Source organism: Triturus cristatus, chromosome 6 (assembly GCF_964204655.1).
Source record: "Triturus cristatus chromosome 6, aTriCri1.1, whole genome shotgun sequence".
NCBI classification, from domain to species: Eukaryota; Metazoa; Chordata; class Amphibia; order Caudata; family Salamandridae; genus Triturus; species Triturus cristatus.
In genome coordinates, this window is record NC_140589.1 from 868,410,322 (window position 1) to 868,437,916 (window position 27,595).

General features: G+C 47.6%; 1 protein-coding gene across 1 annotated transcript; it reads left to right on the forward strand.

The window, feature by feature from the left end:
• The first annotated feature begins 5,250 nt into the window (after positions 1–5,250).
• Positions 5,251–27,322, forward strand: LOC146817984 (uncharacterized). The gene is made up of 2 exons (XM_085609728.1): positions 5,251–5,955; positions 27,293–27,322. The coding sequence occupies exons 1-2, from the start codon at positions 5,251–5,253 to the stop codon at positions 27,320–27,322; spliced, it is 735 nt and encodes a 244-aa protein (XP_085465854.1).
• Positions 27,323–27,595: the final 273 nt, after the last annotated feature.

Below are 27,595 nucleotides of genomic sequence, written 5' to 3' on the forward strand. Positions count from 1 at the left end.
TGTCAAAGGCCATCGTGGCATCTAAAGAAACCAGCACGGCCGGTTCGGAGAGGTACTCTGCCCTGGCGAGGGCGCCATGGAGACGCCGCAAGTTGAGGGCGGTGTTGCGATGTGGGATGAAGCCGCACTGATCAGGATGAATCAGATCGCAGATGACGCTCAACAAGCGATTGGCAAGGACTTTAGCCAGGATTTTAGGCTCTGCATTTAGCAGTGAGATAGGCCTGTAAGAGGCACAGCGGTCCCGTGGCTTACCGTCCTTGGGGATCACGACTATCGTGGCCAGTCGCTGGTCGACCGGAAGGGAACCGGCCTCGAGGGACTCCTGAAACATACGACGGAGGAAGGGCGCTAGTTTATCCGGGCGCAACTTATATAATTCGATAGGTAGACCATTGGGACCCATGGCCTTGCCCGAGCGAAGGGACCGAATCGCAGTCGCGATTTCATCTACCGACAAGGGAGCGTCCAGCTGCTCACGGTCCTCGGCAGAAAGGCCAGGCAAAGCAATGTCCCTAAGGAGAAGGCGAGAATCTTCCTCATCCCTATCAGTCACCGGGGAGTACACAGTCCGGAGGTGGTCGGCAAAACATTCCACAATCTCACCAGGCTCAGTCACACACACTCCATCCGAGACACGCAACTCCGGGACCACACGATTCACTCTCTCCTTCTTATCCAGCCACGCAATCAGCTTTCCCGCCTTGTCCCCGGCATCATACAACCGACCCTGTTGCTCCCTATACATAGTTTTGGCCGCGTCAGTGACAAGAGATCTGTATTCAAACTGTTTCAGGTTAAGGGCATGGAGCCCGTCCGGAGTGACACCCGCCTCCAAGGCCGACTCCAGCCCCGAGATGTCAGTCTCCAGCTTCACCACCGCCTCACTCCTGAGCTTCTTAGCCACCACTATCTGGGAGAGGGCGTGTCCGCGGATTACGGTTTTAAAGGCTTCCCACAGGGACATTGCAGACAACACAGACCCCTCGTTTTCAAGAAAGTATTGGTCCATAGCTTTAACCAGACTCTCGCGGGTAGTAGGGTCTCGCAGGTACCACGGGTTAATGGGAGCTATCCGCCCTGCGGACCGCGACTCTGTGTCAAAGAGAAGCCACAGTGGGGAATGATCGGAGATACCCCTCGCCAGGTGCCTGACCTCTCGAATTCGACCCGTCTGCGCCGCGGGCATAAGGAAATAGTCTAACCTAGAAAGACTCCCATGTGCCCCAGAGTGAAAGGTGTACTGACATTGGGTCGGATGCATTAATCGCCAACTATCCACCAGGCCGAAGGTCTCCAACAGGCCACCTAGCCAAGCCTGGGCAGCGGGGAGGGCCCTGGGTGGGTGACGATCCAGGTGGAGTTCTGGAGGCCCGGTGGGACGTAAATTGAGACCAGGGCAAGGGGATGCCCCTCCCACCTCCCAGTCAGACAAACATAACGCACTCTGTCATCTGAGACCACCCTCGTGATCTCCAACGGAAGTGAGGATCGCAGGAGAATGCCCACCCCCCTGGAGCCAGTTGTGTAACCAGAGTGAGCCACGAGGCGGTATCCCCCCCTATTCATTGCATGGCAGACATTACCAACCAAATGCGTCTCTTGGAGAAACACCACATCAGGGGTCAGACGACGCAAATACTGCAGAACTACACCCCGTTTGATACGGTCCCCCAACCCATTGACGTTCCATGACATCAGCTTCAACCCGTCCCCCCCCCATCCCCTCCAATAGATCAGAGGTCCCCCCGCAAGCAGCACAAGTCCCAAGAGTGGAAGAAAATCAATACCTCGCCCTGCAAACAAAAACCACACTACAAAACAACCCCTCCTTCCCCCCCACCCCCCCCCAACACCCAACTCCCCCCACCCTGCACCCCTGCGGGCCAAAAAACCCCCCCAAATTGCAGTGTGCCTGTCGCCCAACTAACCCCAGTCTACAAAAAGACCCCGGAGGAGGAAAGGGACCCGTCCCCGCCCGCCCCCCATACAGGTACTAGCAAAACACACTGGACCAAAGAAGTACAACCCAGCTGAGCAATGCAAATTGGCAAAATCAAGGACCAAAAATCACTCCAAAGGGGACCCGTCACCATTGGCACCCGCAGAGGGCCCGGGGCGGCCACCTCTGTCCGGCAGCGAGTCCAACCAGTCACTCACGGCCACAGGAGAGTCAAAGAAGGCAGTCCGATCCTCATGTTCCACTCGGAGTTTGGCAGGGTAGAGCATAGAGTACTTTAGGCCCCGCTCACGAAGACGACGTTTCACCCCCTGGAATCCCATCCGCTGCTTCTGGACAAGTTGAGTAAAGTCCGGATAAAAGTTAATGGATGAGTTCTCATGTCGAACCGGGCCGTGGACCCGCGAGGCCTGCAGAATCGCATCCCGGTCTCTGTAGTAAAACAGTTTGGCCACGATAGGCCTTGGGGGGGCCCCCGGCCGTGGCCGCCCGCCCGGAACTCGATGAGCCCGTTCAACGGCAAAAAATTTACTCAAGCCCGCAGGGGTCAGCTGTTGGAGGATGAGTTCCTCGACCAGGAGGTCAACCGGGCGGTCGTCGGAGGACTCCGGTACGCCGATGACACGGATGTTGTTGCGTCGGGCCCGTCCCTCGAAGTCCTCCAGCCGCCGGGCCATCTGCTCATTGACCACCTTGATGTCGCCAAGCGCGGCCTGCAGGTCCGACACATCCGCGCCCAGGGTGGAGGTCCGCGCATCGAGAGTTTGAACCCTCTCGTTTGTTTTGGAGAGGTCCGCCAGTATTAAGGTGACATCAATCGCCACCGTATCGATCTTGCGTGCCAGGGCCTCGTATTGCGTGGCGATGGTCTCCCTGATGCCATCAATGGCGCCCATGATGTCCTGTAGGGAAAGTTCCGAAGAGACGGATGTGCCACCACCGGCGACGTCTGAGGGGGGACCGGCCGTTCCAGGAGAGCCTCTGCCCTGAGTGTAGCGGTCCATGTTGTTGGTCTGGACCGATCCTCCACGGAGGGAGGATTTAGTCTTACGCCCCTCAGGGCCCCCCTTGCCCCCCATGCGGCCACGGACTCCGAGGGGGACCGCCGATCAAAAGTAGTTGGGGTACCGGCCCTGGAAACCAGCGCCTCACCCGAGGCCACAATATGGCGGTGCGGGGGGACCCAAGGCGAGAGGCACTCTAGTGGCAGGTGGAGACAAAGCTTTGTGCAGAGCTTAGGAAAACACCCCGCCACCTCAATCGCCTCACCGGCCAGCCCCCTGAGGTCTGAAAGTGAAACCGAAAGTGGCCAAGCGGCCCCTGGCACCGCGCCACAGCCGTTGTTGTTCAACTGCGACACGGCCCCACGGCTCACCTTCGCCCCGGGCACCTCCGACGGGTGGGTCCCAAAAGTTCAAACAACGATATTTCAGGATTCCCTGGTCCGATTAAATTCCTGAAAAGGGATACGTGCTCAGCCGGTCGCCATCTCCCAGATTCCATAAACCAAATCAGGATATTGTCAGGATAAATTCCGAGGAGCAGCGAGGGTCCGGGGAGCCCTGTGCTCACGCGACCATCTTGGATGCGCGCTAGGCTCCTCCCCAAGCCAGGCTTTTTAATCAGTTAATTTGTCCTATTAGTAGGAATTACATTTTGAATGAGAGCTGCTCTTGGACACAGCCTTTGGAAACTATTTGTTCGAGGCATATGAGCTGCAGATCACACACTTAGGATAAGATCGCTATCTGGTGTTGGGCTCGGATGATTGCAGGTTGTTGTTGTCTTCGGAAGAAGCCTTTGGTCACGAGACAGGTGACTCCTCCTCTGGACAACAGTGCGCATGGGCATCCACTCCATCCTCAGATTGTTTTTTTCCGCCATTGGGTTCGGATGAACTTTTTTCCGCTCCAGCAGAAAACTTCTAGCAATCACAACAACTCTCCAAAATTTACAGCTCGACGTCGAAATCCCATCGGACCGGCTCCGGACGCGGCTGATGGAAAGGACACCCTTTAAAAAATGCCCCCAATGTGGAGCAAAGTCCCCCCACAGTGATCACCACGAGGTCTGTAACCTGTGCCTCTCGCCGGACCACAACAAATCCAGCTGTCCAGCCTGCGCCGCATTCCGTTCGAAGAAAACCATCCGGGACCGAAGAGCTCGACGCCATATCATGGCCAAACCGGCTCCAGAACCAGACGACATCTTTGCCCAGGATGTCCCTGACGACGATTCCGAAGACCTCCAGATCGTGTCCGAGGCCGACGATTCTGATGACCTCATCATTCCGGGGCAGCGTGTGAGTACCAGCTCCCCTACCCCAACCCCACCAAAAAAGACATTGGTCAAGACTCTGCCAGCTGGGCCCAGTCGCGACCGAAAATCATCTTCAGAAGCCCCGCCCTCGGGCCCGGCTCCGAAGAAAAATAAGCCTGCAGGTGGCTCGGGCTCGAGCAAACCTCATATTATTGTGCCTACAATACCTTCGGCACCGAAGCAGGCTCCGAGGCCGAAATCTCCATCGGCACCGAGACGTTCTTCGGCACCGAAGTCTCCACTGGCACCGAAAGGTTCGTCTGCACCGAAAGGTTCTTCGGCACCGAAATCTCCGCCGGCACCGAAAAGTTCTTCGGCACCAAAACCATCCTCAGTGCCGAAAAAAGTCCACAAAGACTCTGCCGATCTCCCAGAATCCAGATCGGAACCCAAAAAGTCGGGGCCAAAGCCACCTTCGGACACTGAGGAACTTTTTCGCCCAGATTCTACGCAAAAACGAATTTACATCAATCCTAAAACCGGACATGTCACAGCTGTGCCATACAAGAAAAGGAAGCTGGACACAACAACTCCTCCAGCTCCTCTAAAGAAGGACTGTGCCACTTCACCCATACGTCCTTCCTCTCCTATCTTACCTCCCATCCCATCCCCCCCCACCCCCACCTCCTTCTCCTCTACCATCTCCTTCTCATACACCACCTCCACAGGATGATTATGATTTAGGGGGAGGGGGAGACCCGGATTTCCTTAATGATCCTACTGATCCTAATGATCTCTTTACACTCCCGGACACGGCACCCATAGATGACTGGGCTTACCCTATGCCTGACATGCCTGATCCCACTCCATACCCCTCCAAACCCTCCCCTCCGGATGACCATTTAGGGTTTGGTCAGCTCATAAACAGGGCGGCACTGTTCCATGGCGTCACCATGCACACAGACACACCTGAAGAAGACTTTCTCCTCGACACCTTTGAGCAGTCGCAAAAAACCGTTCACATTCTGCCCATGATTAAAGGAGTGATAAAGCACACTACTGAGGTTTTTAAAGACCCTGTTAGGGCCAGGGTTCTTAACCCCGGGATAGAAAAAAAATATAGACCGGCCCCACAGGATCCCGCGCACATCAAAACGCAACTCCCCTTAGACTCTTTAGTCGTGTCAAATGCCAGAAAGCGGGCGAACTCCCAAACAACTGGAGACACACCGCCCCCAGACAAAGAGTCTAAGCTCTTGGAGGCTTCCGGCAAAAGGGTTGCCGCACAAGCTGCTAACCACTGGCGTATTGCCAATACACAAACCCTATTGGCTCGATATGATAGGGCTCATTATGATCAGCTAGAGGACCTTTTGCAACACTTGCCTGATCAATACAAATCCCAGGCCAATGACCTCATCCAAGAGGGCAAATTAATATCAAATGCCTCAATCAAATGTGCATTAGACGCAGCGGACACCGCCTCTAGGGCAGTCAACACAAGCGTATTACTTAGACGCCACGCATGGCTCCGTATTTCCGGCTTTAAGCCGGAAGTACAAACAACCATTCTTGCTCAACCCTTTAATCAGGAGCAACTATTTGGACCCGCAGTAGACACTGCATTAGAAAAGATGAAGAAGGATAATGAGACTGCCAAATCAATGGGAGCATTACAGTCTCCTCAACCCAGAGGCTCCTTTCGACGCTGCTTTTATAGGGGAGCCTCCAAAAATGTGGGAACAGACACCTCTTCCACCTTCAAAACATCGGGACAAACATCCCCTAACAGAGGATATTTTAGAGGAGGTTACAGGGGAAACAATACCAAGGGCCGAGGGCGGGGCAACACCAACACCCACACCTCTCCAGCCACTAAACAGTGACTTGCCCCCACTCCCCCCAGACCATTCCACTCCGGTCGGGGGAAGACTCCAACAGTTCCTACCTGTCTGGAATTCCATCACAACAGACAGGTGGGTAAGACAAATGATCCAGTCTGGCTACTGCCTCGAACTCATAAACACCCCCCCAAACATACCACCCAAACACCGTCCCATGTCGTCTCACCACCTCACGCTCCTCAAACAGGAAATTCGGTCTTTGCTTCAAAAACACGCAATAGAACCAGTTCCACTCCAACATCAGGGCACAGGAGTATATTCTCTATACTTCCTCATTCCCAAAAAGGACAAGACCTTAAGACCCATACTAGACCTCAGACTACTAAACCAGTATATATAGGCTGTCCGGATTTCGGTTAAAACCGACTCTGACTGAGATTACCCTACCGATTGCAAATCAGCTGACCCAGTTAAAACCGAGTATCGCTGAATTTTCCAAATTGGATTTACCACTTGGCCATTTGCACCTTTTGGCCACTTGAGGGAGCCAAAGCAGTACATATCGAGATCCCCGCTTTGGGAATGCCGGTTTGCCCTAGTTAGCCCTGCAGTGTCAACTACTATCTTCTACGGAGGCACCTAATGGCTTTCGGGCAGGATACAACAGCTGGCGGATCGGCCACAGACTTTCCGGCGTGATGGCGGCAATATGACTCACTGATACAAGCGCAAGTCCTTCAACTCTGCACTAAACAGAGCGGATCTGCGAACATAAGCGCCCGCTCGCAAGGAGGAGAAAGAACACAAAGGAATGTAGTATTTATAACCTTACAGGCGTTTAAATGTGAACCGGCTCACTATCAGCGTCTCTACATGGGGTCACCCTGAGCCAGTCCACTGCCACCTTTCTGACACCAAGAAGCCACAATGGATAATCCAAAAACAACAGACTGTGGCGCACACACAATAAAAACTAGCCAATCACAAGTGCAGTTCGTGGCTGAAGTAGCCCTTTCTCCTTTTCTAGTTTTGCTTTGGTGTATGGACCTCATGCTTCAGATTCAGATCATTGTTGTGACATCACTGCACTAGAACCCAGAGCCGGCCGCAAAGCCGGGCGAGAGGATGCAAATGTTGGGATTGCAGATGGTGCTGCAGGTTAGCCTTGAGGCGCTCTCACAGGGCTGAGTGTGGGAGTTATTGCTGCAATACCAGAAGGCCTATAGTTGAAGACCGACATCCCCTATCAGTTCTAAGATAAATAGCTCTGCAGGACAGGGTGCAGGGTATCCTCGGAGCTCTCAGGGTCGAGACTGAAGCGCACTGGCCAGGATGTTGGAGGTTTGTAATCCAAGTCAGCTTGGTATAAGGCAGGCCACGATTGAGGTGCACCGTCAGAGCTGTGTGTATTAGTCCAAGAATAAGAGGCAGTGCTGTAAGACTGGATTGATGTTCACATGCCGAGCTGTGGGCAGGTCTCTGCTGCAGGACAGGTCTGTGGTACAATGGCAGAAGAGTAGGACAGTCTCAGTGCAAGATTAGCAGGGGGGCTAGTAAGGCAGGATCAAGGTGCACTGGCAGAGCTGTGTATGCTGAGGTTCAGGAGTAGCAGCAGGAAACATGCATGGAGAAAGAACACTCCGGGAGACGGCAGATAACTGCAGGCACTGAGGCCGCGGCAGTGCGAGAAAACCGTATTATTGTTGGACCGCCCTAATCAGAGCGAAGCTCTGGGAAAGCGGGATATCGTGAGCAGATATGCCAACACTCCCTATTCAGGCGGGAGACTACCGATTTCATGGCTAGTCTCCCGCCTCCCGATTCCTGCAAGCAAAAACCCGATTCCTCGGGGTTTCAGCAGACAGGACTTGGTATTGTGTAACTGCTAATTCTTCCAGCAATAGTCAGAATGGCAATGCAGGAGGTCTAGAAGAGGTGAAGAACCAACAAAGCCTCATTAACAAGTGAATGGTCTGTGAACTACTGGGGGGGGGGGTGGGCGGCGGCTGTGTGTGTGCCCGAAGCTGTTTCAGGCCGGGCTGAGAGGGGGGGGGGTGACCGCAGCCTGCCAGTGCAAACTCTTGCATCCCCCTCTTTCTCTGCCTGCCATTGCGCTCCATGCTTCTGAAAGGTGATTAAAAAAACACGTGAATTTGCTTTCTAATGTCCGATCCTGCAGCAGCACACTTCCAAAGTCCATACATGACAGAAACCCGATTGAAGGCCCCATTCTCCCGATTTTTTTTTTAATTTTATTTTAAATCTCCCGCTTTGCTTTTCTGAAATGTTGGCATGTATGATCGTGAGGCACGCTGAAGAAACCACAGACTGCTACTGAGTGAGCTGTGAACTGGCACAGGAGCGTGCAACACGCGTCTCTACAGATCGGATGTAACAGAGAAAGCAACTGTATTAGCCCAGCCAAGAGATTACTGCAAGCAGGATTAAAGTATATTTAAGGCACACTGATGATGAGGCAAAGCAGTATGGACACTGCTGAGCATACTGCTGTTTAACTAACCTCAAATTTGTCGTTGTGGAGGTTGTGAGGCCTCTATTCATCCTCCCACTGCACCTACACTATCCTTCCACAGTAAAGCTCAGTAGGTGCTGGATCTGGGCCCTTTAGCAGGAACGCCGCATTTTGCCCAGAAGGCATAAACAGGACACAGTTTAGTGTGCAAGCGGACTGTGCAGTGAATCCCTGACCAGTTTAAGCTTCACTGTCACGATTAAAAGGTCATGGAACTATAAATCACTGCTTCCTTGAAATTGAGAAGGCACTACTCTATGCAAAGGAGTAATTTAAGGGCAGGAATGAACACCTGGGCAGGTGAACCTTGGCACGGGAGGATACCCGCCAGTGACTTCTGCCACTGCTGCTCCAGGACGTGGAAAATTGCGAACATGGGGGAAGACTGACACAAAACAAACAGGGGGATGGGATTGTTATGACTGCCATGATTGGGATGCTTCAGTGGGAGGGGGGAGGAAAGGGGGATGTTTTACTGTTTATTGATATGCAGCACGACAGACAAATATATGACATTTTGGTACAGGCTACACGCAGGAAGCAAAGTCTGCAAAGAGTACATTAGTGTAAGGTTACCCGATGTACCCATGGCACCGGGGACATTGCTCTCCTCGCTTGGATGTAGTTCAGCAACCTAATGCATTCTGGGACGTGTAGTCCTCGTTCACGTCCGTGGAACTAACGAACCAGAACGCAGAAAAAAGGCCCAGGCCTGGAGCACAGCACTTTTGGTGACCTGGGTCCTTGTGCATAACGCACTTTTATCATCCCCACGTTCGACCTTAGGCGAGCGAGGGAATACTCGACGGTAGCTCAGGCAAAAGCAGAGTTGTCACGGGACTCCTGCAGCTAAAAATGTTTGAAAAACACGACGTGAATTGTGCTACGTAAAACAACATTTTTGAATGTCTGTATAATTTATTTATGAGGCGATTAAAGAGGAACACACGTTTTATGTGGCCAGGACGTTGGAGCCTTGGTTTCAAATCCAAGACAGATGATACTATGTCGTCTGAAGCTCCCAGTGATATTGTAGGGTAAATTATGAAAAATGATCCACACTGTGAGACGTTGCTGGCTGCCACAAACGATTCTCTGTAGTTTGTACCTATATACACTGCTTGGTCTGGTCAGATGGTGACATTCTGGCATTCATCTCTTCAGCACACATCATGATCGCCCTCTTATCCACTTTAAATGTCATACAGTGTGGTCCTTACCATGGCTGGGGCCTGATGAAGAAAGCAAGCAATAATAACAGCAAAGCGTTCCATAAACACCGGTAAAACACTGTCTCAGTTGTTTTTCATGGCGCGAAAATGAGTAACCACTGAAAAGCACTGTTTTTTTGAGGTATTGAAATCACTGGAAAACACTGAAAAAACACCACCAGAATTTACCAAAAATAGAAACTTGAAACAGGAAAGCCTAAGTATATACAATCTGATCACTTCCACATGATCACTCTCCAGCAAGTCCTTCCATTACTTCAACAAGGCGACTTCCTTGCCACATTAGACCTCAAGGACGCATATTTTCACATCCCTATGCATCCCGCGCACAGGAAGTATCTACGATTTGTGGTAGACGGTCAGCACTATCAGTTTACAGTTCTCCCATTTGGAGTAACAACCGCACCCAGGGTATTCACCAAATGCTTGGCAGTTGTGGCAGCATATCTCAGGAGACAACAAATCCATGTCTTCCCCTATCTGGACGATTGACTCATAAAAGCCAATACTCTCGACAAATGCGTTCTCCACACTCACCGCACTATTCAAACCCTACACAACTTGGGATTTACCATCAACTATCCCAAATCTCAACTGCAACCCTCCCACGTACATCAATACCTGGGAGCCACCATAGATACATCCAAGGCCATAGCTTATCCCAACACAGCCAGGATAGCCAACATACAAAATCTTAAACAGGAAAGAACAAACGGCAAACCAAGGTCAAGCACTTCCAGTCCATGTAAAGTTATAATTTCTATAGTGGTGCAAACTCTTCCCACACCCGCCGTCCAAGGGTGTTATATAGAAGCCAAAGATAGAGAAGTTGGAAGGTGCACTCGTTTCGGAGTCAATGAGGTAAAGTAAATCGCTTATTCCTTGTAAAAGTCCTTTTATTCAACAATTTGGTTCAAAAACTGGCACACAGCCAACGCGTTTCGTTCCCATTACATTGCCAGTGGGAACTTCGTCAGGGCTGCAATGTTATAAATAAAAAACGACATAAATATCACATAACATTTTGACAACACAAAAATAAAAATTACCACAAAACATAAATATCCTACATATAGATGACCCAACAACAAAAGAGCACAAAAAACAGTTTTATGTTTCATACCTGAAGAGTGAAATAGTATGTATAACGTATGTAACAGAACATAAAGGACAATAATATAAAGGATAATTATTTTAAGACAAACATGTAATAACTGACGAATACAAAATAATTCAAATCAATTACAACCATGTTAACATAAAAACGAAAACATGGAATATTAATGCGAAAAATGGATAAGCGCTCATCTGTGAGTGATGTGACCAATCAAACAAAATTAGATAATATCCCATACTCTGAATACCATGTGGGACAAAACCTAGACAACAAAAAGTATTTTGAGGGTGATGGTTATATTCCAACCGGCATATCACCAGTGATTGTAAAAGGGGGGGGGGGGGGATAACACTTGAATTCACCAAAAATACGCTAAGTTCTTTCAAAGGGTTCTCACCTCAATGAAGATTTTAAATCCAAAGTTGGTATCGAATAAGAAATGCAAGAGTACACGCTGTTTCAAAATGGACAAATCCCAATCGAGTTGTATAAGCGGACTAAGCAAATCACCATAATAAGGTGAGGCCAAATATCTAAAACCAAGAAACAAAAGAAACGTAAGAAACTACAAAAGGTAAAAAGTAGTTTTAAAAGAAGACATAGGGTCACTCTCAAGGGACCCATGTTCTCACCTATTGAATCCTAGGTCCCTAGTGAATACAATGCACTTTCAGTCTGGAAAAGTCCAGTCGAAATACTCGGAAAGACTCGCTTATATTGAGTGAAGAAGAGTATCTAAAGCAGAAAGACAGAAGAAAAAGAGAAGGAAAAGGGAGAACATTCCAAACATATTGAATGTAATCATAAAAATATATATATGTGCTTAATAGGAAGCCTAATCTGCTAAAAGCAATATCATAGATTCGTCACTAGGACACTCCCAAGCGTGGCATGCTGGTGATGTATCTGCAATAAAAAGTAATTCTAATAGCCTAACTGTCATGTTGTTTAGAAAAGACGTGGTAAGCGAGAAGCATAACAAGGCATAGCGTGTACTTCATATATGAAAGGCTGTCATGGACCCAGTTCTAAAAGTAATAATAAAGATAGTCATTGACAGTAGTAATCATTTCCTGACTGGCGCATTCATTTCTAGAAATGACGGGCATAACAAAACGACCATAATGCTTGATAAGCAACATGAAAAATGTCATAAGTTAAGAGCAAAAACCATTAAGGGCACAGAGAGTTTTTGCTAAAAGATATGTTCGCTAAACATTAAAAAACAGCGAAAGAATAAATATTCTCAAATGTATGAAAAAAAGAGAACCCAAGGTAAATATTGGAAAGCGAACAAGCGAGCGTAAAGCTAAATGCTATTTAAAAAGTCGCGAACCAGCAATGCAACCAAGAGTAATTAATTATCTTGTTAAGGCTACCTTTATTTTGGCAGCCTGTTGCCCATTGGTCTTCTCTCAGACCACGTGACTCGCCGATTTCGGTCCAATACGACTGACGGGTTTAAAAGAAGAGCGCGTCTTTTTCTACTCATTACTGCCGGTTATCATGCCGTTTGAACTCCTATTCGTTACAGGTAAATTATACTCTGCTACACTTCTGGTTAATTAATTACTCTTGGTTGCATTGCTGGTTCGCGACTTTTTAAATAGCATTTAGCTTTACGCTCGCTTGTTCGCTTTCGCTAGCAGAACACCTCCCAGGGGTTCAGAACCAGGTGGCCGACCTCCTAAGTCGCCACACACAGCAAATACACGAATGAGAATACCCCAAAGTCCTACTCCCATTCTTCCAAAAGTGGGGACAACCAGACATAGACCTGTTCGCCACACAAGAAAACGCAAAATGCCGCCAGGTTTCCACACCCACAGTCAAAGGGCAATGCAATATGGATGAACTGGTCAGGCAGATTTGCGTACGCTTTTCCGCCTCTCCCACTCATTCCATTTGTGGTACGCAAACTGAAACAACAGTTGCTAACCCTCATCCAAGTAGCTCCCACTTGGGCACGTCAACCCTGGTTCACCACACTTCTGGAACTATCTCTAGTTCCACATCAAAAATTGCGTCTCTCCCCGGCTCTATTAACCCAGAACCATGGAGAAATCAAACACCCAGATCCTCAAACACTGAACTTGGCAATCTGACTCCTGAAGTCTTAGAGTTCGGGTACCTCAACCTTCCTCCAGACTGTATGAATATCATAAAAGAAGCCAGAAGACCTACTACTAGGGCGTGTTATGCGGCAAAATGGAAAAGATTTGCCATTTACTGCACTAACAATGACATACGTCCACTGGATGCTTCCATCCAAAACATCATTTGCTATTTACTACACTTGCAAAGATGCAATTTAGCGTATTCCTCTATACGTCTACACCTAGCGGCATTAGCAGCCTACTTGCAAAATAGACAACACCTGTCCCTCTTTAAGGTACCAGCCATAAAAGCATTTATGGAAGGTCTTAAAATAATTATTCCTCCAAGATTACCACCTTCCCCAGTGTGGAACCTTAATATTGTTCTAACAAGACTCATGGGTCCCCCATTTGAACCAATGCACAAATGCGAACTGCAGTTTCTAACATGGAAAGTGGCTTTCCTTGTCGCAATCAGATCCCTGCGAAGAGTAAGTGAAATACAAGCCTTAACTCTTGAAGAACCCTTCCTACAACTACATCGTAACAAAGTGGTTCTTAGGACAAACCCAAAATTCCTCCCTAAAGTCATCTCCCCTTTCCATCTAAACCAGTCAGTCGAACTGCCAGTCTTCTTCCCTAATCCAGACTCAGTAGCTGAGAGGGCACTTCATACCTTAGATGTTAAAAGAGCCTTGCTTTATTACATCGATAGAACCAAACCTTTTCGAAAAACCAAGCAACTGTTTGTTGCTTTCGCTCCACCACATAAAGGCAACCCTATTTCCAAATCAGGTATAGCCAGGTGGATAGTTAAATGTATCCAAATATGTTACCAAAAAGCTAAACGTACTCTTACAGTTCCCCCTAGGGCGCACTCCACGCGTAAAATAGGGGCTTCTATGGCATTCTTAGGGAACATCCCCATAGAAGATATTTGCAAAGCAGCCACATGGTCTACTACACCCACCTTCACTAAGCATTACTGTGTTGATGTGCAATCCAAACAACAAGCTTCAGTAGGCCAAGCTGTCCTAAAAACTCTATTCCAAACTGCTGCAACGGATACAGGTGACCACCGCTAGGGGAGACACTGCTATATAGTCTATCCTAAGTGTGTTATCTGCAGCTCATATGCCTCGAACGGAATATGCTACTTACCAGTATGCATCTGTTCTTGGCATGTAGAGCTGCAGAGCCACACACGCCCACCCGCCTCCCCGGTACCTGTATCTGTTACAGCATTGTCTTAATTAGACACTACACATGGACATCCTTTCTCTTTATTTCTTATACACTCCATTTCCCATCATGGCGAAAAACAATCTGAGGATGGAGTGGATGCCCATGCGCACTGTTGTCCAGAGGAGGAGTCACCTGTCTCGTGACAAAAGGCTTCTTCCGAAGACAACAACACCTGCAATCATCCAAGCCCAACACCAGATGGTGATCTTATCCTAAGTGTGTGGCTCTGCAGCTCTACATGCCAAGAACAGATGCATACTGGTAAGTAGCATATTCCTTAACCTTTCCACGAACACCTTCCACACTAGCATGCTAAGTGGAGAGACTGTCCCTGAATAACATCAGTACGCTTTAAGGGTGCCAGAGGTATGGGGAATAAACATTCCAGTCCTTCCGAAATCACTTACACAAAGTTACAAATTGTTTGAACTTTGTGGCCGGATATTCCCTGATGGTATCCTTACCTCTCTGTTTAGGCATTTAGGCCAGATCTACAAAGCTATTTTGCGTTTGCAAACTATTTGCGAATGCAAATTGGCATTTTCAAATGTACAAAGCCCAAATTGCATTTCGGTAACCTGTTACCAAATCGCAATTTGCGAATGAATATTTGGACGGGGCATACCGATTCTCATTGGTATGTCGCAAAACATTTGCGTTTTACCACCAAGTTGAAGTTGGTGGTAAGCCATTCACAAAAGGGAAAGGGTCCCCAAGGGACCACTTCCCATTTGAGGATGAAAACAATATTATTTTTTTAAGAGCAGGCAGTGGTCCCAAAAGTGCTAGCACCCTGTATACACTTTAATCCAGGTGCTGTCTTTGTCTTTGCATGAAATTTTATTTTGACTGGAAACTCCCTTGGAATATGCATGAAACAGAAGAGCATAAAGGAATAATTAAAGAAGTCATTTGAAGTGCATGGGACTCTAACTGAAATTCTGGTGCAATGGAATATTCTGTGATGGAAGCCTGTTGGAGGTAATTGGAATGGAGCACATAGAAATGCTCACAGAGATTATAAAAGTTGCTGCTAGATAGTGAGCAAAGGACATGCAGTAAGATGCTGAGCTACAGAGATTGACAGTGGGGACACTAAGCACCCTATTCACAAAGGTACACTTAATGCTGAGATGTCCACACACATAGATTTATGTCTACTTGCAGGCAGAAATTGCGGACCAATGCTATTCACAAATATGGGTGGAAATCTCTCCTTAGTAGTAGGATTTATAACTCTCCACCTGCTTACACTGCTGAGTAGAGACTTTTTACTGAAATTACAACCATAAAGTTACTACTAGCAACTTTACAGCTGGATTTCAGATCCATGCCTATAGATGGAGCGCTCCACCTCTGCTATGGAAAGCCCCAAATGAAAAACTGGGGAAGCATTCTCCTGACCTCATTCTCACACAGGATTCACATTCATCCACCAAACACATAAATGCAACCTAGACACTAGCTCTCCCCTGTTCGTCTTAGACTGTAATTTTGCTCACTGCCAGTGACCATGCTTAATTTGTAAAATTATAACGGTCAGGGCCCTCGTCAGGAGGCCACTTCCGTTTGCACCACCCATTACCCCTGCGAATTACTGCCAATTACAGTAACAACATAACTACTAACCATCACACTACTGCAAGTATGGTATTTCTGACTAGTCCTGGCCCCTATAAGAATGGCTTTGGCGGTAGATATTAGTAATTTTTAATGTATATTGAATTAATAAACAACTGTTCTTCTCTCTCTTAATTATATAAACAGCACTGCCTTGTGCTGGTGTTGACAATCAAGTGCAGGTGCTGAGCACCGGAAACCATTGGCTCAAATTAAGCACTGGCCAGGGACTTTCTACAACCTCCAGGATATGGGCAGGCCCACTCAAGAGGAAGACCAGCTTCAGTGAAGTGTACTTCCCTCTGTTGTAGATCATAATCGAGAACTACATGGTAAGCTTTCATACACCTTTAGTGCAGCAGAAAAGGGACTTTGTTGCAGAAAAGGGGCTATGTGGCAGGAGTTGGTAGACTCGGCCAATGCATTGGTGATAGGTAAGCACTGTGGGGACTTTAAACAAATGGCAAGATGAGAGAAGGCAGATAAAGGAGACGTTCTACAGGATATAGGTGGCAAAAGCTCTACCTGGCAGCAGACCAGGATCTTGTCTGTCTCATCCACGTCGATAAATGCATTCTCTCCACAGTGCACTGTGAACCGCTATTTGGCTTATCCTTTCAGGGGAATCCCACTTGAGGCCAAGTAAGAAACAGTACCCCTCTACTGTATTGTTAAATTTGTAGTTCACACTTTACCACCATTGCTCCCCTCGCATATAGGCACATGTCTCACACTTCATTCACGCTTTTGTTCCCACCACATTTTTAAGGTAATTATAAGAGTAATCTTTATGCATTTTTAAATATCCCCCTTTTCAAGTGCATTGGTAGCATCTGAAGGAAGAGGTATGCCATCTACAGCTGTAGAGCGATAATCGGTATATGCATCTAAACGCATCCCTTCTTCACACACAGGTAGGCAATGCGTATTTCTAGGATACTTTCCTAATCTTATGATTTGATCATTCAAATCACAGTACATTTTGAAGGTCCTGTGTTGTCTGCCACTGCCTCCTCTTGTGCACCAACCAGTGAGCTAAGGCGTGGATTGGCTACAGATAATAGCCGAATGGCAGAGACTTGTAAGTCTTTAACATCATTTGGAATATGTATAACCATATTCCTCTATCCATAAGTGTCTGGATTTGTATTTAGTTTTTGTAAACACTGGCTTGGGTCCATTCACTTGCATGTATTAAATATGAAATTAGAAGTGTAAGATTATGGCTAATCTTGATTTTCTAATGTTATAAAATTAATCCTTTCCTTTTTCACTTGTATTGGTATATGTGTACGTATTGCTTTATCACCTTCTTACTGCCCATGTCCAGATTGCTTACATTTGATCATTTTTTCATCCATATTATTTTAATTATCTCATGGTTTGTCAGTTTATGTCCACTAATAACAACTTCATCCCACTAATTTTGAACCAGAAGATTTTATAGATTTCTTTATGCCATAAATTGGACAGAATGTTTAATATAACTATTTATGTACACTAATATTATAGTTTATGTAATCTTATCTACTCCGCTTCATTGATCCCATGGCTCCTGTGTCAATTTAACGTACCACCCATCGGACATCAGAAGACATCCAGCAAGCAGTAACTAGGCCCTCTGCCATGCAGCCATCCAGCCATCCATCCGTCAATTAAGACACATGGGGCCAGATGTAGGAAGCCAAATTAAGATCGCAAACGATGAAATTCACAGAATTTCAGCGTTTGCGATCGCAATTTGGCTGTGTGCAATGTAGGTAGGCAAATACCCACTCGCAACATAAGGAATCGCAAAAATTGCGATTCCTTATTTTGAGCAAGCATTTAGAGAATCACAATTTGCGATTCCCTAAATGCTATACTAGTAGGCATCGCAAATTGCGATATTGCCTTAAGGAATCGCAAATTACCACCAACTTCAAGTTGGTGGTATTTTGCGATTTCCTTTAAAAAAGCACTTTTTTGCTTTTTTCAAAGTGCCATGTGGCACACATACATGCCCTTAGGGCATGTATGTGCGCCACATGTGCACACATGCACATTTCAGCGGTGCAACAGGGTGTCCTTTTGGAACCCTTGAAATTGCGCACGCAATTTGAGAGTTCCTCTTGGTTACTCGCAAATTGCGTGCGCAAATCTCATTCATTCCTATGGGCCTCTTGGCCTATAGGAATGAATGGGAAGGTATTCCTTGATTGCGAGTCTCAATTTGCGATACGCAATTAAGGAATATTAAGGAATCGCAATTATTTTTGCGATTCCTACATACATTCCATTTTGCGAGTCCTTAATAGCGATTCGGCAAAAATTGCTATTAAGGACTCGCAAAATTGACTTTACCTACATCTGGCCCACAGTATCATTACATGAACTGCAATCTAAAATAATTTCTTATTTTTGCCTATTGACTTTTATATCACATAACTGTACACTGATCAATCTATTTTGATAGGAAATTATATATGTAAAGGCTTTTACTGAATTTTAGAACAGTATGAAATCCAAATATTAGTCTCAGCAGCACTAATTTAAATTACATCTTTAATTTGATATTTGAGAGATGCCGGATCTAGGGACATGTGTCCACTACCGACTTTCAGGACCTAGGTTCAGAAGCAGCTATGGGTCTGTACACATAGTGATCCTTCATGGCACCTTGGGCACCAGCGTTTTCTTATATATATTTTTTTTTAGAGTTTTATATAGCGCAAACTAGACCCAAAGATATCAGGTATCAGAGCGCTTTACATGAACACCAGTTTTGTTACAGATAAAGCACAAAGGGAGCGACCTTTGACCCTGTCCCCAGGCAGGTCGCTCACCGCCGCGCAGCCCCCAGTGTGACCGGTGCTCGCTGCTCTGCCACCCGGGCGCCACCCGCATCGCTGGTATTCCTGCTTGTCGCCCTTGCCCCCTTTCCATTTTTGATTTCTGTACCCCCGCTCTCCCTGTTTGCGTTGTTACTGTTGTGCTCTCTTGTCACCCTTTGCCTCCTTTACTTTTTTTGATTTCTGTACCCCCGCTCTCCCTGTTGGCATTATTACTGTCGTTGCTCTTTGCCATTGTGTTTTTGCAACCCCCGTTGCCCGCTTTCCTTCGTGCCCCCTGACTCCATTTCCCGCCGCTGCGTCCTGCGGCCCCGCCCCCTGCCTCCCATTCGCCGCCCCGCTCCCGCCTCCCAGCTGCTCCTCCCTCCCTCTGCCCCTCATATGGAGGCCGCACAGCGGTAGAGAGAGCGACCTTTGACCCTGTCCCCAGGCAGGTCGCTCCCCTCACCGCCGCGCAGCCCCCTGTGTGACCGGTGCTCGCTGCTCTGCCACCCGGGCACCGCCCGCATCGCTGGTATTCCTGCTGGTCGCCCCTGCTCCCTTTCCATTTTTGATTTCTGTACCCGTTGTTACTGTCGTGCTCTTTTGTCACCCTTTGCCTCCTTTCCATTTTTTGATTTCTGTACCCCCGCTCTCCCTGTTGGCATTTTTACTGTCGTTGCTCTTTGCCCCTGTGTTTTTGCAACCCCCGTTGCCCGTTTTCCTTCGTGCCCCCTGACTCCGTTTCCTGCCGCTGCGTCCCTGCGGCCCGCCCCCTGCCTCCCATTCGCTGCCCCGCTCCCGCCTCCCAGCTGCTCCTCCCTCCCTCTGCCCCTCATATGGAGGCCGCGCAGGCGCGCCGAAGTCGCGCCTAAGGCAAGACCGTCTGCGCGCGTCTGCGCCCGGACCGCGCCCAGCGCCAGTACCCCTGGTTCCTGCCGTCGCCAGGAACCCCGACTGAGATACGACACCGCCGCCCTCATCGCACTCAACACCGGACGACCTGCTGCCTGCTACCAAGCCACCCCGAAGCGCACCCACGGACCCTTCACCTGCCAAGCCTGCAAATTCACCTGCCTCCAAACCTGCACCCCGCCCACCGAACACAGCAACAATAACAACAACCACCTCAAGTGCATCCTCCTCAACATTCGCTCCGTCCACAAACACGCCATCGAACTCTGGGAACTCCTCGATACAACAGCACCAGACGTCGCCTTCCTCACGGAAACCTGGATGAACGCCTCCTCGGCCCCCGACATCGCCATAGCCATCCCGGACGGCTACAAAATCACCCGGAAAGACCGCGTCAACAAAACTGGAGGGGGAATCGCCATCATCTACAGGAACACCATCAGCGTCACGACCAATGCCGAAGACACTCTCACTGCCGCCGAACACCTACACTTCCAGATCCACACCGACCCCCAGACCACCCTCAGAGGAATGCTCATCTACAGACCCCAGGCCCACGGACACAATTCAGCGAAACCATCGCCGACTTCATCATCCCGCACCCCCTAGCCTCACCAGAGTACATCCTCCTAGGGGACCTGAACTTCCACCTGGAGAAAAACAACGACAACAACACCACCACCCTGCTTGACAACCTCGCCAACCTCGGACTCCAGCAACTGGTGGACACGCCCACCCACCTCGCGGGCCACACACTCGAACCCCATCTTCTCCGCCAGCAACCACGTCTCCTTCAGCCACTCCACCGGACTACACTGGACCGACCACAGCTGCATTCACTTCAACTTCAAGAAGACTACATCCCACCACCACACGCCACAGATCCCCTGCAGATGCTGGAGCAAAGTCACCACAGACCAGCTGACCACATCGCTAAGCCAGAACCCACCTATCAACACCCCTGACACCAACGACGCAGCACACAATCTCGCACAGTGGATCACCAACTGCGCCGACGACCTCGCCCCACTGAGAAAACCCCCAGGCAACACGGGCAACAGAAAAACCTCATGGTTCACAGATGCCCTCAAAGTCGCAAAGAAATCATGCCGAACCCTCGAAAAAGCCTGGCGCCACAAACGGACATCAGAAACCATGACAGCCCTCAAGAGCGCCACCCGCGAATACCACCAGATGATCCGCACCACCAAAAGGACATCGTTCAAAGAGCGGCTGGACAACAACACCCACAACAGCAAGAAACTCTTCAGCATCGTCAAAGAGCTCTCCAACCCCAGCGCCAGCAACAACGACATCACACTGTCACAAGACCTCTGCAACTCCCTCGCCACATTCTTACACCACAAGATCGCAGATATACACGACAGTTTCGGACCCCAAACTCCGCCTCCAGCAACCAAACCAACGACCCCCACCACCCTCAGCGCATGGACCCCCATCAGCACTGAAGACACCACCCGCGTCATGAACATCATCCACTCCGGCTCCCCCTCCGACCCATACCCTCATCATATTTTCAACAAAGCCGACACCATCATCGCACCCCACCTCCGGAACATCATAAACAGCTCCTTCACGTCAGCCATCTTCCCTGAAAGCTGGAAACACGCAGAAATCAACGCCCTTCTGAAGAAACCCACAGTGGATCCCAAAGACCTCAAGAACTTCCGCCCCATCTCTCTTCTCCCCTTCCCGGCTAAAGTCATCGAGAAGACCGTCAATAAACAGCTGACTGCATTCCTCGAAGCAAACAACTCGCTCGACCCATACCAGTCTGGATTTCGAGCCAACCACAGCACCGAGACCGCCCTCATCGCTGCCACCGATGACATCAAGACCCTGATGGACAACGGAGAGACAGCCGCTCTCATCCTCCTGGACCTCTCGGCTGCCTTCGATACCGTCTGCCACCGCACCCTAATAACCTGCCTCTACAACACTGGGATCCGAGGAAAGGCCCTGGATTGGATGACATCGTTCCTCTCCGACAGAACCCAGAGAGTCCGCCTCCCTCCCTTCCGCTCCGCGGCCACCAAGATCATCTGCGGCGTACCTCAAGGCTCCTCTCTCAGCCCAACCCTCTTCAATATCTACATGAGCCCCCTCGCCACCATCGCACGCAAACACAACATCAACATCATCTCCTACGCCGACGACACCCAACTGATACTCCTCCTCACCAAAGACCCAGCCACCGCCAAAACCAACCTCCAGGACGGAATGAAAGATGTCGCAGAATGGATGAAGCACAGCCGTCTGAAGCTCAACTCGGACAAGACGGAGGTCCTCATCCTCGGACAATCCCCATCCGCCTGGGACGACTCCTGGTGGCCCACGATGCTGGGCACCGCACCGACACCCACGGACCACGCACGCAACCTGGGATACATCCTGGACTCCTCCCTCACGATGACCAAGCAAGTCAACGCAGTCTCATCCTCCTGTTTTAACACCCTGCGCATGCTCCGAAAGATCTTCCGTCGATCCCCACCGAGACCAGAAAGACGGTCACCCAGGCCCTCGTCACCAGCCGACTGGACTATGGGAACGCCCTATACGCAGGAACCACAGCCAAACTTCAGAAACGTCTTCAGCGCATACAGAACGCCTCCGCACGACTCATCCTCGACATCCCTCGCCACAGCCACATATCCACCCACCTGAAAAACCTGCACTGGCTCCCCGTCAACAAGAGGATCACGTTCAGGCTGCTCACCCACGCACACAAAGCGCTCCACAACATGGGCCCCGAATACCTCAACAACCACCTCTCGTTCTACACCCCCACCCACCAGCTCCGCTCCGCTCCGCTCCACCAGCCTCGCCGTCGCCACCGTCCCTCGGATTCGCAGAACCACCACCGGAGGAAGATCGTTCTCCTACCTGGCAGCCAAGACATGGAACTCCCTCCTCGCACACCTACGACTGACCCAGGACCATCTCACCTTCAGGAAACACCTCAAGACCTGGTTATTTGAGCAACAGCAGCACCCCCCCCCCCTCCCTTCAGTGCCTTGAGACTCTCCCGGGTGAGTAGCGCGCTCTACAAATGCATTGATTGATTGATTGATTGATTGATTGATTTTTGTTAGGCACAGGGAAATTTGCCCTGAATTACAGGATGTTGAGCATCATTGCCGAGACTCGTACCTGTTTCCCCAGCTACGAGGTCGACCGCTCTAGCCATAAGGCTACATCCTCTCCTTTGACACCATGCCTGGATTCAGACTTTCCTGATGGAGATGCCTTTGGATGGAGCCAGCCTCTTAGGTGAGAAGGCAGTATTTAGCCCTGGAGCTGTGTAAGCACATTATAGATATAGGTCACTCTTTGGGCGTTATCTCCCTGCAATACCAGATGTTCCAAGATTGCTCAAAGGACATGGTCTGCCATTACAGGCTGCCCTTGCAACCTGTAAAGTTACCAGTTAAGCCTATTTGTGGATTCAAGGATTGCATCCCCCAGCAAATGCAGCAGTCCTTCTCTTCCAACTTGCCTACTACTGCTTCTGAGCAGCTTTATTAGTTTCCAAGAATTAGTTTATGTCTCCCCAGCTGGCGTTACTTTGAACCAAGAGCACCTTTAGGCTGTCCACTTTGGTTTATACCCTACCTTTTATTGTTTACACCTCCCCACATTCCTCATGTTTTTTGCCAAACATCGCAGACCATCAAAATATCCTCGCCAGAGAAGTTCATACATTGCTTGCCACGGACGCGATCGAGGTAGTACCTGACATGCAGAGGGGCACCAATTGCTACCTACCTGGCTGAAAGGTTAGTAGGAGAATGGAGGAAGCCTCTCGGTTGAAGCCTCCTCTGGGGATGGGCCATGGTTGCCCTAAGGGAAATATTATCTCACAATCGCACTTTATGTAGTATGGATTTATTATCTCAGAAACATTTGTAAACCTGCTGCTGGATATTTATGGCTATTGTAAGGCTTTATGATGAATTTTTGCCCAGATATTGTCATTTTATGAACTATGTATAACTTTTTTTTTTTAAATACATTTCTTTATTAGGTTGTTCCTCCAAAGAACTATGTATAACGTATTGCATTGACTGCTGTGGAAATTAATTAATTGTGTGATATCATTGTAAAACCCCAAAAAATATTTTTTAAAGGAAAGCAGATATTGTGTGATCTCACAATATACTTTCTTTGTACACTTGATGTATTGCTTTCTGAACAGTGCTGTTTATCATATATACTATATATATTTAAGTTTACTCGTCCACCATGTCATTGTTCAATTACTGCTGTCTTTAATTGTGAAATATAAAAAAAAATCTTTGTAAATATCTGTAGCTGATCTTTTGATTTAGAGGAATTAGAACATTGAAAAAATAGAAACTGTATTATGCTTCAAGGGACTAGCGCAAAGGACATTTGTTGTACAATTAGATTTTTTAGCAATGGCTGAACGTATTTTTAATAATACAAACTCTGACAGGCATACCTTCCTAAATTATTTAAATATGCCTGGTTTGTAATGATTTGAAAAACCATATTATGTGAATTTTATGATGATTAAGCTGTAATAATTTTATTGTAAAGACGTTTTAAGTAAACTACTCCAATAAACAATAGCATACTCACTTTAAAAGAAAGCCGCAATAACTCCCATATGGCAAGCTGTTAGAGGAATCGAAATGCAAGAAGCAGAAAGTGATGCAGGCTGTATTATAACTAACTATAGTTTTAAAAAGAAAATTATTATAGAGTAATCAGAGTGGGGGTTTGTGCACTTATAAAACTGTACATTATTAACAACGTGTAGAATATGGGACTACACTGGAATATGCATGCATACACTTATCTAATGATATTGCTTTTGAAGCAATTTTGCTATGACATGGTAAAGTGGCTTTTGTTGACCTATGCTAATTAAGAAGCGTTAGGCCTCAAACCCATCTTTTTTAAAACTGATGTCTCACCTTGTATGTTCACTGTTTATTATTTCTACTTCACACAGTCAAGCGAAGTCGTGCTTGCTTATTTCCATTAACGATGTTCTAAAAAAAACGTTGCCAATATGGGCCCAGTAATGTTTCAGCCATTGAAGGTATGTTCTGTCTAATTACTGTACTTCATTCATTTACTGTTGTTTTGCAGCTAGTTTGTCCTGCCATCTTTGGATGATATTAGCAGATCCTAATCATGTAGTGGGATAGTGCTTAGATGGTAACGCAATATGAATTTTACCAAAACAGTGCTCTTATTTGCAAAAATTGTAATTCTTTTGGCCATACCATAATGAATTTGCAGATTTAGATATGTTCTATGAGATGATTTCTGTGAAAAAGTGTGTTGTTGGTTGAATGGGGTGTGTCTCCTGTACAAGTAACAGACACATTCCCTATCAGGGTGAACCACAAAAGTTACTAACTTATCCTGCGCTTAACCCTCTCATAGCTTGGCACCAAAGCTGTCAGGCTTAACTTAGAGGCAATGTGCAGAGTAGTTATGCAGCACATAGACAGTGATAATGTCAAAACACAACACAGGTAAAATCATACACCCATTTAGAAAAATAGAATAATTTTTAATACATTATTTGACACTAAAACAACAAAAATCCAATCGGTAGAACTATAGGTATGATTTTTTTAAGTTTAAGGTAAAAATGAGTGCCTAAAAGATCAGAGTGCCAACCGTGGATATCTAGTCACGTGAGACCAGGTCAAAGTAAAAAAAAATATGACTAACCTCAATGAAGCGCTGATCGGATACAAAGATTGGACTCAGCCCGGGCGATGCTTACCTTTGAACTTAAGAGAAATGTTTAAGAAAAATTATCTGAGAAGGTAACATTTAGCGGGGCAAGGCTGCTGACGGTGTCCGAGGAGGGAGTGCCCTCATCAGGGAGTCATTGGAAGTAGTCGAGTTGAAGGTTTCTACGTTCTGACTCAGTCTATTTTCTGGAAGTAGAAAACCTCCAGTGGGATGAGGCTGTAGCTAATAAGAGTTCATGAAGGCCAGATGCCCCTTTAGTAAAGGACTGCTGAGCAGGATGAGCTGCTGCAGAGAAGAATGTAGAGGGAGCTGCTGCAAAGTCAGGCCGACGGCGATGAGCCCTGGGTAGACAGAAGAGAAGGTTTGTCCCTGTCTTCTCTCAGTTCTCAGAGCAGGTTTTAGCCAACAATTATCTAAGTTCCAAAATTTGGATATTGGCTACCTGGGCACCTTTAGCACCACCTCCACTTGACTACAGAGGGGCACTCTCCCAGGGTCGTGGTGTGGGTTCAAGATGGTTGGAGCCTTTTCTATCCCTGAGGCCCAGATCGGGAAGCCATAATGAAGGCCAGGACTACCATAGTGAAACCTTTGGAGTCACAATGGTAGTCCTGGTTTCAACAGCAGAAACAGGACTCAAACTGCAAGGCTCATGGCAGACTCCAGGCAGCAAAGCATTCCTTCCAGGTGCAGCAAATAATTTTGTGGGGTTTACAGCAGGTCATAGCTTTAGGAAATCCTCTGAGAGTCCTTCTGCAGGTCCAGAAAGTGAACTGCAGAGTGAGTCTGAAGGTCCTATTTTTATACCTGGTGCCTTCTTTGAAGTAGTAGAAGGTTCCAGAAAATGTTTACTTTGAAGTGCTTGAGGTTTCCTGACTCCCCTGCCCTGGTTCCAAGCTGGCTGCAGGGGTGACAAGTCCTTGGTGCGAAGGCAGAGCACAGCCTATTCAGTGCAAGTGGGGCAGTTCCCAGCTTCATCCTCCCATCCTGCCAGTAGATGGTCCATCCAGGCACACCTAATGCCACTATTGTGTGGCTGTCTGGGAGGAATAAACAAAGTCCTCCTGCCAACTACACGCAATAATGTGGCCCAGGAAGTTATAATTTATTAACTGTAATAAGCAACCCAATGTGGTCTTATGGAAGAGGTATACCTCACAGTAATGAAAAAGGATTTTAGGAGTTTATCACTACCAGGACATGTAAAACTTAAAAGTACATGTCCAGCCTTTAAGTACAATGCACTCTATCCTATGCACTAGCTAGGGTCTGATTTAGGGGTGACATGCAATAAAAGGGGAGTTTTAGGTTTGGCAAGGGGGGTTATATTGTCAAGTCTAATTGACGGTTTAAAACTGCATTAAGGCTGCAATAGCAGACCTGGGACATGTTTTAAGGGGCTACTTAAGTGAGTGGCATAATAAGTGCTACAGACCCACTGGTACCTGCCAGGGGTATATGGTATACCACTTTACCAGGGACTTGTAAATAAATTAAATATAGCAATCAGGTGTAAGCCAATTTTACCATACTTAAAGAGAGAGCACAAGCACTTTAGCATTGGTTAGTAGTGGTAAAGTGCAGAGTTCTAGAGTGAACTAATACGAATTTTGGCAACAAGTGGTGGTTAAAGGTAAAAGCTATGAGGGTAACACTGCAGAGTGGACATTGTCTTATATAAACTCAGATTTGTGGGTGATTCCGAAGACTTTCCAAAACTACTAGGGATGCTCTCCGATTTCTTACCGATCTTTGCTGCTCATTTGCTTATTGTTCCGCAATGTCCTATTAATGAGAACCTTCATGCCAATGGTCTTTTTGCACCTGCCCTTTACAGTTTCTGTATTTTATTCTTTTGCAGTTTTATAATAAATCTTTTCCATTTTCTTTTTCTTACCTAGAACTCACTTACTGAGCCTGTTCTTACTTAACTGTATTTTTGATATGTTGTATGTTGCATTGTTTTGGGACACATTGCCTCATGAAATTGAGATTTAAAAGCGTCACTGACCCATTGGCATGCTATTAAGTTCTCTTTTTGAAATGTAAGAATGTAGGGGTTTCCCATGCCCACAAAATGTTGGTAGCAGAGGATGGTTGCGAGATGAGGGATTTCTTTTTATCCTGTTCCTAACTTGTTGCAGTGGATTATTTACTGAGCTCCTGAGTGTACTGCGGCTGATCCTGAGAAAAGAGAACTGAAG